Raw genomic sequence first — 13,774 nt, forward strand, 5'->3', positions numbered from 1 at the left:
GATCCCTTCCCACCTGTACCGCGCTCTATTCACGCGAGCGTCCAAGCTGAAAAGGAGGAAACCCAACGCTAAGAGTCTTTTGTGCAATTTTCCATGCCACTTACGAGTCCCTACAGGCAGTTTAAACATTTTCGTTTGATTTTGTAACATTAGGAGTATGTTTTGTTTTTTTTCCACTCAATCCAAAAAGTCAGTTAAAGTTATTAAGGCAGAGTTCACTTAATGAGCAGGTATCAGATATCCATCATTGCTTCATTCTGACTCTTCTCTGGCACGCCAGTGCACTCTGACACATCAGGAATCGGCCTGGAATTTCCTTCTCATGAAGGAGCATGAAGCTGAAGCTGTCCCCGGTGTTTCCCATTCTCCCTGTGAGCAACGCTTTGGGATCTGATGCGCTGGTGAGAGGGCCTTTCTGATCTTGTCTCCAAAGCAAACAGGATCTTATTTTCCCTGTGTTACAACACGAGGAGGGAGTGGCCATTTTCTGCTGGCTCGCGACAGCATTCTCACCCCCTTCCTTACTGGTGTTCTCACTGGGGTGTGTGCCCCCGCTGTTTCAGTGGCCGGCCGGAAGAAGCACACATACGCCAGAGGCCCCCATCAAAGCGCCCGCCACCTCGCACCCCCCCACCCCCCACCCCCACAGCCAGATGCCCAGATGTCACCACAGAGGAACAGTAAACAGCCCTGTTTGCCTGCAGTCTGCACAGCCCTCACTCACACCAAAGCCTCGCGATGCACCGTGCACCTTCTCCCCCGCATGCACACACAGCACAGCCTGCTGGGAAATACTCATGCATGCACCCTTTCCTCAGGCACTGCACCGCACAGCACACACGGAGAGGAAACTGCTGCAAGTGAAAATGGCCCATGTGTAAAGTGTCAAGAGTATCAGTACTCTTGTGCTGGAAGTCACTCTGGGGACACACGGCCGTTAAATGAATGTAATGTAAGGTAACGTAATGTAATGTAATACTGTTCTGCCAGATCTATCAGCCTAGCAGTTCAGCTGAAAGCAACAGCCACAAAATTACATGTGCTGTGCTTTTCTGGAAATTGTTGCCATCATAAAATAAATGCGCAAATAAAATAGGCAAATATGCACACCCACACATAAAGTAGCAAAATTCATTAGCTCCTTTTCCTGGCAAAGACAGGGCAAAATACACACATTCAGAGACGGTTTAGACCACCAACTCTTTATACCCTCTTTACACCTCATCAGTTTAACCACTGCCACCACCCCGCTTAAGGGCTTTCCCGTGCACCCTGCATTCCTTGTTTAAGGATGAATTAGAGAGTCTGTCTGCCCACAGTAAACTGTTTATATTGGAGATGATTCATAATGGCAACCTGTTATCACCAACATGAGTTAGAATGGTCCTCAGAGGATCATGCCTCACTCAGCGCTGAAAACACCTCTGCTGTCGCAAACCTAAATTCCCCCGACTGCAGCGTTTGAAAGGAGCTTGAAGCACCATCAGCGTATTGTGCGTGAGCAGCAGCGTATTGTGCGTGAGCAGCAGAGTATTGTGCGTGGGCAGCAGAGTATTGTGCGTGGGCAGCAGAGTATTGTGCATGAGCAGCAGAGTATTGTGCGTGAGCAGCAGAGTATTGAGCGTGAGCAGGGAGAGTATTGTGCGTGGGCAGCAGAGTATTGTGCGTGGGCAGCAGAGAATTGAGCGTGAGCAGGGAGAGAATTGTGCGTGGGCAGCAGAGTATTGAGCGTGAGCAGGGAGAGTATTGTGCGTGGGCAGCAGAGTATTGTGCGTGGGCAGCAGAGTATTGAGCGTGGGCAGCAGAGTATTGTGCGTGAGCAGCAGAGTATTGTGCGAGAACAGGCAGAGTATTGAGCGTGAGCAGGCAGTGTTTTTCAATCTGAGGACTGGGCTGCAGCGGGCGCCAGAGAGGTGTAACTCCAGAGTTTGGGAGGGCCGTCCCGGGTCAGGAATGGCACTTCGCACCAGGGCACCCTGGAAGGAGGGGTCGGGCTCGGCGGCCGGAGAGGGGGCCGTGGCTGTCAGGTAAGACTGAGACAGGGTTGCCAGAGAAACCGCACAGAGGCCACACTGTTTCCCCCGAGCCAGCGGGACACTGGAATGTTGCAGGGGATTGTGGGAAACTTTCACTCCTCCACATACCTTATCAGATAATTACAGAATCTAGGGGACACCCTGCCAGGGGCCTGTCACTCCTCTCATATTGACTGTGAGGGAGTGTAATGTGTAGACCTGCTCTGCCTGGGCCACCACAGTGCAATGAGGGATCCCTTTGCGTGTCTTAGGTAGACCTGTTTGTTCTGGAAGAAGCACAGAGAGAGATTGGGAAAGCTTTTTTTAACATAACTGTGGGATGGATGATCGGCCTAATCAAAACTGATCAGACTACAGTATTCCTTCCATTGATGTAAATACAGTTGAACATCATTTTGCTGATGAGAAGCCTGCTTTAAAAAACTAGGATGCAGCACACGGAGCTGTTATTAACAGCAGGGCCAAGACAAAAAGATGTTAATGGTAGTAAACACCAAACCAAGAGTCAAATCCCCGCTTAATGACAGTAAAGCACAGAGACAGAAACCATGCACCAGAACCAGACATATGCCTCTTTGTTTGGACATTATTGGGTAATCTGCGTGATGTTTGTTTTCAAAGGAGCAAATAAAAGGTCAAGAGACAGAGAGGAATAAACAGCCAAAGCTGTCTGGCATGGCTGGTGTTCAGACTAATAACCCTCAGAGAGCGTACACCTTCCGCCAGGTCCGCGGGTCACACCTTCCGCCAGGTCCGCGGGTCACAGCGCAAGCGGCTCTGCTTTCTGTGCTGGCAGGCTCCACTCGCCAGATGTGGGTTTACCTAACACAGCTCCGCGTTTTGGCACAGGACTGCCAAACACAACATCCCCTCTCACCGTGGGAGCCGGCCTGGGAACATTTGAGAACGCTCCCCACAGACAGCGCCTTCAAAACACGCTCACGCACTCAGTCACCCATCCATTCGCTGAGAGACATCTCTGTTTATTAATTAATGTTGTGTGGCAACACTGCCTTCATCTTCGCCTACTTCCTGTCCATTATGCGCCCCACACATAGCTTTAGGCTACCCGTTTTCCCCTTTTTGGTAACTCCCCAGCAGTGTTTCCCATAACAATCTCTATTCACGTAAGCGATTCAAAGGGAACTCATAAGCTGTAAAATCCCCCTCTAAGTCGTACCATTTCACAGGCCTTTTTATGCTCCTTTCACAAATAAACAGCCACCTCCTTCTAGAAGCCCAGGTGCCAGGAGTGTTACACAATGGCCCTCACGCAGAGAGGAGGGGGACCAGCCCAGCACTCTCCTCTCCTCTCTCTCTCTCTCTCTCTCTCTCTCTCTCTCTCTCTAAATTCAATTCAATTCAAGAAAGCTTTACTGGCATGAACATTACAACAACATTATTGCCAAAGCCACATACATACACACATAAAAAAGGGACAATTATGTTGAACAGAATTGGAATGTTATCACAAAATAGGACAATTCTAATAACAATCACAAACAGAAGTGGAATTGGTGTTTTGTTATGGGTGACCTCACTGGCTGTCCCTCTCTCTCTCTCTCTCCCTCTCTCTCTCCCTCTCTCTCTCCCTCTCTCTCTCCCTCTCTCTCTCCCTCTCCCTCTCTCTCTCCCTCTCTCTCTCCCTCTCTCTCTCCCTCTCTCTCTCCCTCTCTCTCTCTCTCTCCCTCTCTCTCCCCCTCTCTCTCTCGGTCTTTCCCCCCCATCTCTGAAAGGCCAGTGAGAGTGGCTTGGACAGGCCTGCCTTTCCACCTCTGCCCTGTCACACAAACAGGTAACCCACGTTCTGAAGGAGATGGGAGCAGCTGACAGGTAGGCTTTGATCTACCCCAGCAACATGTTTGTGTGGCCCTGGGGGGGGGTTCATATGAAGATGAAATCTAAAAATAACCCTGAGCTTTCCCCCTGGGGAACAGACACAGCCTTCATCAGCCAACGAAAGCAAAGAGCCAGGGAGGGGAATGGGGTGCACACCTCTTGGGAGGGGGCTCAAGTTGTTCCAATGCCCCCTCCCACTCCCTCTCACACAGGCGTTCTCTGCTCACTCGCCCACCCATTGGAAAATGTGTAGACGGCGAATGGGGGGCGGGGTGAGTGGGGGGGAGCGTGTGCCGACTCCGGAGAGAGTGACAGCAGAGAAGGGGGGGGGCTGGGCTCTCTGACAGGGGAATGTGTCTCACGAAGGTGCTAACAGACCCCTCACAAGCTGGCAGGGCAGACAAGACCTCCACACCCACCACGAAAAACACACAGCCAGCCAGAGCATGCTCCTCTCCATACGCACTGCAGAGACGGCAAAATGAATCACACAACAAGGACTGAAAGCTAAATAACACGCTGTTTTTACCATGTTATAGTTATCTTATTGCGAGGGCGACACCGCTGAAGACGCAGGAGCGGGAAACAGTGCTGTAAATCAGAGAGAGATCAGTACCTGCCGTGCCCTGCGGCAGCCTCCGCGGCTCCGCTGAGCAGGGAACACAGGCCTCGGCCTCCACAGCACTTCCAGCATTTGTAAATTGCCTTGCATTAACGTGTCAGCCGAAAGAATGAGTAGCAATAATAACACTTAAAAACTATTATTAATAATTTCGCCCATACAAGTCGAGCAGCGGAAGTCAGGGCATGCCATACTCAGCCTGTTTAGCTGTGTGGTGCCGTGCCACAAAGGGAGGGAAACGCTGAGGAGTGACGGCTAATCTTTTCATGCTCTTCAACCGCAGGTTAGAGAAAAAAACAAAAACAGCTCTCCTCCCAGTGGGACACCTGATGCAGGTAGCTGTGGTCTCTGGCCCTCCCGTAAATCCCTGGAATTCCCCCATCCCCCCCCCCCCACCTCGCCTGCCCTGTCTGCCTGATTTATTTCCAGAAGACGGATGAAAGGAAACACACGTTTGCTCAGAAGATTTGGGAGCTGTCTCTGATTGATGGCAGCAGGCTAAGCGTTTGCAGACAGACGGACAAGCGCTTCACTGAGGAACTACTGCTCAATGAGGATCAGAAGTTACTGCTGTTGTAGCGACTGAAAGGGAATTGTCTCTAACGTTTCCACAGAATATCACTTCTCTTAACAACCAAATTTTTTCTTAATTAAGTCTACAATTCCTGAAAATTACTGGCTTTTGATAGATTTAAAGGTTTTCATTTAGTTATGCCTACAGCATGTTGTTATTCATATTTCATATTTCTATTTCAATCTCCAAACCTAGGACTCAGATAAGACCGTTCGGCTGACAGTACTGCGGTGCTGCTTAGTGAAAGTGAATAGCAACATCTCCTGTCAGCACAGCCCTGCAAAGAGAAGGCAGTGAGCCCTGAGCACTGCCGTCCAGACACTAAATCATATCCTAACCACCATATACATCACCTTACATCATCATCATTTAGCAGACACTCTTATCCAGAGCAACTTATATAGGTTACAGTTTTATCCATTTATACAGCTGGATATTTACTGAGGCAATTGTGGGTTAAGTACCTTGCCCAAGGGTGCAACAGCCGTGCCCCAGTGGGGAATCGAACCAGCAACCTCTGACTCCCAGCGGTCTCTTCCCGCTCACCTGCAGAATGGGGTGTTTTCAGGCCCAGGCGCGCCTCTCAGTGTAACGCCTGCAGAGGCCACCACACACACACGCACACACACACACACACACACACACACACACACACACACACACACACACACACGCACACACACACACATACACACACACATACACACGCACACACACACATGCGCGCACACTAACACACCCAGCATACCGCCCCAGGTGATTACCGCTGAGGAACAAAGGAACACGGCTGTAATAATTAGGAGTCAGTGTGTTAAGGCGCTGGCTCTGTGCCCACACACACACACACACACACACACACACACACACACACACACACACACTGTAAATACTGCCAGTGTTTCTATCTGCACATCTACATGAATGGCCGATGTAATCCAAGCTTCCCAAAGCCAATGACATATCTAACACAAGACAGAGCTTAATCTCTCACTGATGTGAGATCTGTTACACCTAGCCCTGTGGCTACATGTACAGCCAAGGAACGCAATCAATAAAGGCTGTGCCTGGCCTGCCTCTCTTAGCTGCAACATGGCTGCTGTGTGTTTTCTCAATTGCCAAATTACACTCAAATGCTCCCGATTAGTTTAACAACAGGAAGCTCCATGCAGTTAGCGCTGCAGTGCCCAGCGGGGTCCCCATGCCCAGAGCTGACCGGGCCTCCACGCCAGCTGAAGCCCCAGCACAGCAACACTGCGGAGCGGCCTCTCTTCCTGAAGCTTCTTAGCCGAGATGAGACAAAGAGGGCCTGCCTTCACACTCCCAGAGGAAGAGATCAGAGGGGTAAAAGAGCTGCACACAGGCCCCCAGAGCCCCCGAAATGCGCATTCAACGGCACGTTACAAAATAACACACGCACTGCATTTCTGAGCATCTCCCGGGGCTCTGGATAAATGAACTGCATGGATACTGGTGGTACAATTATTTTCACTGTCTTGACAGAATAGCACCTCACTGCAAGCCCTGTTGAGCCCAACTGTGTGACCTGAACTGACATCGGTAACACCACACTGGAGCTTAGCTGTGATGTTATGGGGGTCACCTGCTCTCGGGGCAAAACCAAAAGCAAACGTGCCTGCCAACATGAAAGACTGTCCCACAATGAATTCAATTCACTGCTGTAACTGCCGAACTCTGGTTGCAGCCGTTACACTACAGTGCAGGAAATGTTGTGTAACATTCACCTCACCTGTCGCTTGCTGCATGAGTGGTTACATATTCCCATTCATCAGAAAAGGCAGGAAGTCACACACTTTTGTGCAACCCAGCTGGGTGCACCCAAAGCGTCAGGGCTGGTGCGGTCAGCCTCAGCCTCTGCGTATGTGGGTGAGAGATGGTTATCAGAGCCCAGGTCTGTGGTCACATTCCTCCAGAGACCTTCACTACTCCCCTGAGCCCTGAACCACAAAGCAGACCCTGTTGCTCCCTCACCACCTCCCCTCCTCACCCCGACCTCCCTCACCCCCCCTGCTGTGGCCCAGACGACAGCCGCAGACCACCTCCAGCCCCCCCCTCCCCCCCCCAACCCCCCACCACCCAGCCCCTGGCCTGCCCACACAGCATGGCCGCGTCCTTCATTAGAGCACTGCCCATCAAACCCCAGCATGCTCCAGCTCTCCTGAAGTGCACTGCTAGGAGACAGCTCTCAGCTGGGACTGACCCCTCGCTGCAGACCAGCACTGTGTGGAAGAACACAGAGACCCAGGGCTGAACGACTGACCTCAGGACAGTGAGAGCCACCTGGGACACACATTCATTACATTACATTCTGTTACATTATTGGCATTTAGCAGAAATTCTTATCCACAGCGACTTACGTAGGGTACAGTTTTATCCATTTATTCAGCTGGATATTTAATGAGGCAATTCTGGGTTAAGCACCTTTACCCAAGGGTGCAACAGCAGTGCCCCAGCAGGAAATCAAGCCAGCAACTACTACACCACACTGCTGCCTACAATCATGGGGTAAATAGCTTCATGATGGACTTTGTCTGATACTTCATTCATTGACTGCATTCAGAATTTTATTTGCAAACATAACAAAAAGCACGTCTGATCTGAGATCTACCCAGAGGAGCACAAACGGGCACAATGCTAAGAGACGGGCTTTCATGGCTCGTCTTCAAAGACAGCATTCTGAACCCGTAAATAGACTCAGGGCACCGCGCAGGTGCAGCTGACATGTACCCATTTTCCCGTGTGTTATTAAACTTGCCACGCTATGATGTGGTTGTCCGATAAACAATATGATGTAGAGGCATGGTTCTCTGCACCGTGTTTTAAATCCCTGTTCAGAGCTATTTTGGTTCATGTAGAAAGTCTCATTACAACTCCCGTAGTTCATCGTAATTATAGTCAAGACATGTTCTCTTATTTTCACCAGATGCAAAGTGTCTTATCAATCAATGCTCTCGCTTGTATTTTTAAACTATAAAACAACTCATGCAGAAACGGAGTTTTTCCTGGTATGATTTAGATTCCCCTATTATTAAGTGTCTGCCATTAACACCGTTCGCACTGCGATGGTAAACACAGGCCTGACTGCCAACAAAGTATTTTAGACATGTGCGCAGCATGATTCAGCCAAACAGCGAAATACTGTAGGTAAATGGTAAACAATGTCAAGAGCATCAAACACACACCAGAAAATTCTTGCAATAAACTTGTCAAGAATGTGTAATGTGGCTTTTTAGTTTTTATTCCAACTCTCATATTGCTAGACAAAAGAGACCTTGGTGCAGTATATGATATAAATTCATCACTAACACAAAAGATATGGTACAAATAATGCTATTCAGAGTTAAGTGGTTTGCTTTGTGATGTTTGATCTGCGTGTCCACTGTTATGTGTTAAAATGTTACTGCCTGAACGGGCGTGCGGCTCAGGTATTTCTGCGGGGGTCTAACTTGTTTCAAAGGGGTGACAGGCTGTTTGAACTTCTGCGTTAAACTTGCTTTAAAGATGAAACCTTCTTCGCGTAAAAGCGCGTTTGAAACACACAATAGGCAGGTTATTGTCTCTTGCAGCGCCAGGTTAAGGTAAGTAAACAAAGTCCCATCCCACGCTCCCCCATGCTGCCCAGCGTTTCGCAGACTGCGGTTTAATTCATTGTCAAGTTCAAACCGTGTACTCGGGGACTTTTCCACCACCTCTTTCGTACGAACTCCTGCCACAATCTCAGATTCCGTTTCCTTACCTTTGATAAGAGCTTCGTTTCTTCCTTTTTCTTTTCCTCATGTCGATCGAAAGGCATCTGTAGCAGATCGTCTTCACAACAAATGAAACTCACTGTACATCCCATCCGGGCAGATTCAGGTCACAGTACCGCTGACCCATTCAAAACCACCGAACCCAACGGCGTGCAGTCCAGTTCTCCTCTCTCTGTTCAGGAAAAGCCTGGGTTTCCCAAAGCGAAGTCCTTCAGCTCCGCACGCAGGTAAGGCTCAGCCGCTGACTCGGGCTCAAAGCGCTGATTGAAAAACGCGTCGCTCTGAAATCGCACGCTAGCGCTTTTGGTTAAGTAGAAAGAGAGATTTAACGTCCCGGGGTTATCTCTCAGATCTGCAGACCGTGACCACGACTACGTTTTGCCCCTTTTTTCCACCAAACCTGCATGCATAATTTCGCATTTGGCTTCCCTCCCCGCTGTTCAGGAAGAGGCAGGATTTGAGAGCGGAGAAAAGAAAGAGTTTGAAATCTGTGTAATTCAACTCCCCACATTTCTCCCTCCCTCAACCTGGCTCAGCACTGCATCCCTTCGGAAATAAGCGCCCATACGTACTTTTAACATCCGCGGGCCAAACGTTCCCTGTTAGTTAAGTAGGCTAATTGATATAGCGTATTTATTTATTTAATTTAAGCAGTTGCAGTTATTCTCCAAATAACAAAATAATTTAAGATTAACCCAATTTCGTTACACTGTATCCATATGTAAGAAATATGTGATTCTATATCAATTGACGCCATAAATCAGTTTAAACATCTAAATCATGTTGTACAAATTTAGCGTGTACATTTAGCTGATCCAGATGAAGGAATAGAAATCGTAATATGCTGTCCTGTATGTGCAGATTTGTGGTACGCACTGCTCGCATGTGTGCGCGAAATATTTAAAAACCTCTGTCACTCGAAAAATCTGTTTTTAAAAAATCAAGTTAGTTTGACTGAGTGTCTATGGGACTAGTGATATACATTAAGTCCTACAGGGAGAAAACGCCCTATGCATCACAGCTCGTTTCCAGCACTGAAGAGCTGAGAGGAGCACCACAGTAGCCGCAGGTATGCGTGTGATGAGAGGTGGCGAGTCGCTTCGCTAAATAGATATTAATCATTAATACATTTATCAGCAGCGCTCTCACTCAAGGCGCCGGGATCCTTCGCAGGGATTATGGAGCCGTACTGAAGGATTGTTTTCAACACTGCAAATGAAGGCTAGCTGGGAGGGGAAAAACGGCGTTTATGCGGTGGAGCATTACCAGATCTCCAGAGGTACTACCACAAGGCGGAGATGTCACTCAGCGTTTGGCTGGCTCACCCGCCGTCATAAATCATTACCTGTGTAGTTTTCCACTGAAAGTCAGCGATCACTCCGTGAATTTCGATGTTTAACTTCATGTAGCGGCCTGGGGGCTGCAACAAAATTTTCATCGTTTGAAATGTTAAGTCAAAACAAAAAATCTGCATTTGTCGCTGATAAAAGGTGACTCCGTGGCAGTCTTCCTGCGCGCTTGCTTTTTGTCCAAATCTGTTTGTTCATCGTTGCTGTCGTTCCTACTCCACCTCTTTAATAGCTGTCTCTGAAAAACGAGCAGAGAGCGCTATCACACAAGTAATATGTACATTCCCAAGTATTTGCCACAAGTTGGGCTTGTGGGACTGAGAGACAGTAAAAATACATGCATAATTACAAGCGCACTGGAAATGCACAGAAGCTCGCTGGCAGTGAAACTATCACAACTCCCCAGGTCCAGATGTTTGGTAAACAGTGCCTCAATTATGACGACTTTATTAGTAGACAGTTTTGCGTCTTGTGTGGTGTGAAAGGAATCAGATAACGGAGTAATAAACAGGGTGAGTCTTTATGAGAATGTGTTAGCCTGGCACAGTTATGGATAAAACCAAACCTCACAAGGCCATTGAGCTGTGCAGCAGGAAATATTATCTTGTTTGGAGGAACAACCCATCATAAAGTTTAACATCTTGATTGTTGTGCTTTAACAAGCCTCATTTCTTGAAGGTTAACATTGGACAGTAGGTATTATAGCCATATTTTGAGATAGGGACACTTGACTTTAATATGTTGAGACTAATCAGCAAGGGTGTGTTTGAGAAGGCAGTCTCGACACCCTCTTACACCATTGCAGTGTGTGTGAGTTAGGGTTAGCGTTAGAGTTAGAGAAGGCAGTCTCGACACCCTCTTACACCATTGCAGTGTGTGTGAGCTCTGAGGTAATTGCTGGGATTGCAGGGTCTGGACTGCTTCATATGGATTGTATTTGCTTTCTGTGCTGTGGGCCCTGGAGTCCCTGTCTGAGAAATCAAACATCAATCTCACCTTCATTTTCCTCTTCAGCAAAAACAACAATTACTTGCACATGATGTGAAATTACATTGGGAAAAGCTGCAATCACTGGAAGAACAGATATGTCTTGTTTCCAGAAAATTACAGTGTTTTTTTCACACAAGTTGAAAATGTCTGCCCCCTATACCTGTACAATCTTGAAGGAAAAATAAAGCAGGTGCACACCTCACAATGGCACAATTTGAATCCTCTAACAGGTGTACACCGTACCTGTACCTGAGCGGAGCCGTTTGGGTTTGGACTTAAGAATGTTCAAGAAAATTAAAAGGGCAAGCCATCTCCACTGGGGGAGAATGCTCTTGTGAGATTCCTTTTACAAGGAAATCCATGCTTCTGATATCTGTATCTCCGTGTAATACTGTGAGTGAATTTACGAGTAGACATAACAGGTCAACACATGAGGGCTGCGATCCTGAAAGTATTTCTGCCTGGCAGGAGCTAGAAACACCATCCTCTTCACAAAGATTTGTATCAGTTCCTCGATTTGTCTGACTACCACAAAAACACGAACCAGTTTTCTAATGTGCACCCTATAAATCACAAATCAAAACACTGAACATTTCATTTCCTTAAACAGACAGTTTGTGCATCTTTCTTCCATGGCTGAGTGATGTGTCCAGTCTGTGGGCCTCTTGCGTTGATGGGCTTCATGTCTCTGGCTGATAAGGAAGTGCTTAAATAATGACTTCCTTCCTCAAGGATTTTTATTTGTATTTCTTTCCGGCAGCTCTGGGACTGTGTGTTCCCCTCACAGGGAGGGTTTCCCTTGATCGTTTGCAGTTAACGAATCCATTACACCCATGGAGCAGTTTTATATTATATCAACATGTCTTGTAATCCCAAGAGCTGAGAACTGGGGAGGAAAAAAAGGCGTGTTGATCCAGCATGAGCTTCCACACTCACATGTCATTTAGAGGTCATGGGTTTGATGCTGATAAATCATCTTTCCAAACAATGTTCATATCATTTGCGATCATAGTCCTTCTATATGATGATGAAGAGACAAAGACCACTGAAGGCAAAATCCTCTGCAGGTGCTTTATACATCATCTGAGTCGTTTTTTGAACTAAGCATACCTGCACACACTCCCAGTGTTGGGGGAATTGTGGAAGAGTTTCCGAAAAAAACATACATGAAATATAAAAATAGATCCTTCAGCCCAAGAGAAAAAAAACAAGGTGTTTATGAAGAAAGCCATTAAGCAGGAAGCCATTGCCTTGGAATGACCTCATGTTTGATGGACTTAAGACATTCTGTGTGTGCACTGTGTGTAGCTGTGACAGACAGGGGGCTTGGTCAGGGTGTTATTTTTGGAGCTGAGCCCACTGCTTTATGAGTTTTCTTAGTCCCCATTATCTCTCCCTCTGTTCATGACCAAATTCCTCGCATTTACAGCCCATTCTGTGCTGAGCCCAGACTGCAACTCCATCAGCCTGCAGCCAGCCTCCACACACATGTGTCGCTGATCGGTTCCAATCGCGGAGCAATATGCAGGAGGAAAAAAATCACTAGTAAGTTATGGAACTGCTATAAGAAAATACTTTTCCACAATACCCTGTGGGGGATCACATTTGTGCTGAAGCTGTTGAAGCTGGAGAACCTTCAGCTCAGTCTCGCAGAGAGGGACGTTTGCTTGGTGTGCGGTGAGAGTGATGGTTAAGTGTTCTCAGCTGAACCGGGCTGAAACCGCAGTCTCTCCGGCAGATTGCAGCAGATGGCCCCAAGGTCACGGCTCATAAACCAGGCCACCTCCAAAGTGAGCTGGGTGGTCTTGGCCTGCTCTTCAATTAGGTGGTCATCTTCAGAATGCAAATACAGCTTAGGACTAATTAGCCATTACCCCCTATTGTACGAAAGTTAGTAATTAAATTTAATCGGATTATTGCATAATTACCACACGTTTGTGACCTGGTGTCATTGATTCAGGTGTATTTTCTCTGGAGTGAGGGCAGCTCTATTGTGATATCAGAAAACAGCTTTCTGTTCCAGAAAATTATTACATTTCCTCACATGCCTTCACACTTGTGTCTTTGTGTCTGTGGCATCTGTAATTAGAAGCAGTGGGAAAACCATTCTCTCAGTTGAATGGAGATGTACCCTCTGGCCACCTCTCTCTGCAGCTAGGGAGAGGCCCACAGCGTGGACACCTCACCCAGGGTGAGGGGAGGAAGGCTTTGCACTGAATCACCCTGCAAGCAGTCGGCAAAGCTGGCTGTTCCTCCCAGGCTAAAAACAGCAAAACATTGAATGAACAGGTATAATAATGGTAAAACATTTTCAAGGACGGCACAATAAACAACACCTTATCCAGGTGAAGCTCGGTCACAAGTGGATTTTGTGGGAGAAACTGAGTATTGCCTTACGCTTGTGTGGGAGGTTATGTTTGACTTTTGTGCTGGGCTGGGAGTGGAGTGGAGTGTGTGTAGCGATGCCGTGCCCAATGGCCAGCGCATGCTTCCCGGCAGAGGAAGGTCAGGCTGCCACTTGAAAAGCGCTTTCAGGGAGCCGAGGCGTGCTGCAGTGTTCCTGGAATCTGGCTGTATGGCATTATCACACCGTCTCT

The 13,774-nt window shown here is 47.8% G+C and overlaps 1 protein-coding gene across 3 annotated transcripts in view; it reads right to left on the reverse strand.

Moving 5' to 3' along the window:
• LOC118786017 (tensin-like) overlaps positions 1-9,277 on the reverse strand; it is a 180,636-nt gene extending 171,359 nt beyond the window's left edge. For all 3 annotated transcript variants that reach the window (XM_036541018.1, XM_036541015.1, XM_036541013.1), the window contains exon 1: positions 8,826-9,277. In XM_036541018.1, coding sequence (XP_036396911.1) covers positions 8,826-8,930 — 105 coding nt within the window. In that variant the 5' untranslated portion in view covers positions 8,931-9,277. The remainder of the gene's footprint in view (positions 1-8,825) is intronic.
• Between the last annotated feature and the right edge of the window lie 4,497 nt (positions 9,278-13,774).

Source organism: Megalops cyprinoides, chromosome 11 (genome assembly GCF_013368585.1).
Source record: "Megalops cyprinoides isolate fMegCyp1 chromosome 11, fMegCyp1.pri, whole genome shotgun sequence".
NCBI lineage: Eukaryota > Metazoa > Chordata > Actinopteri > Elopiformes > Megalopidae > Megalops > Megalops cyprinoides.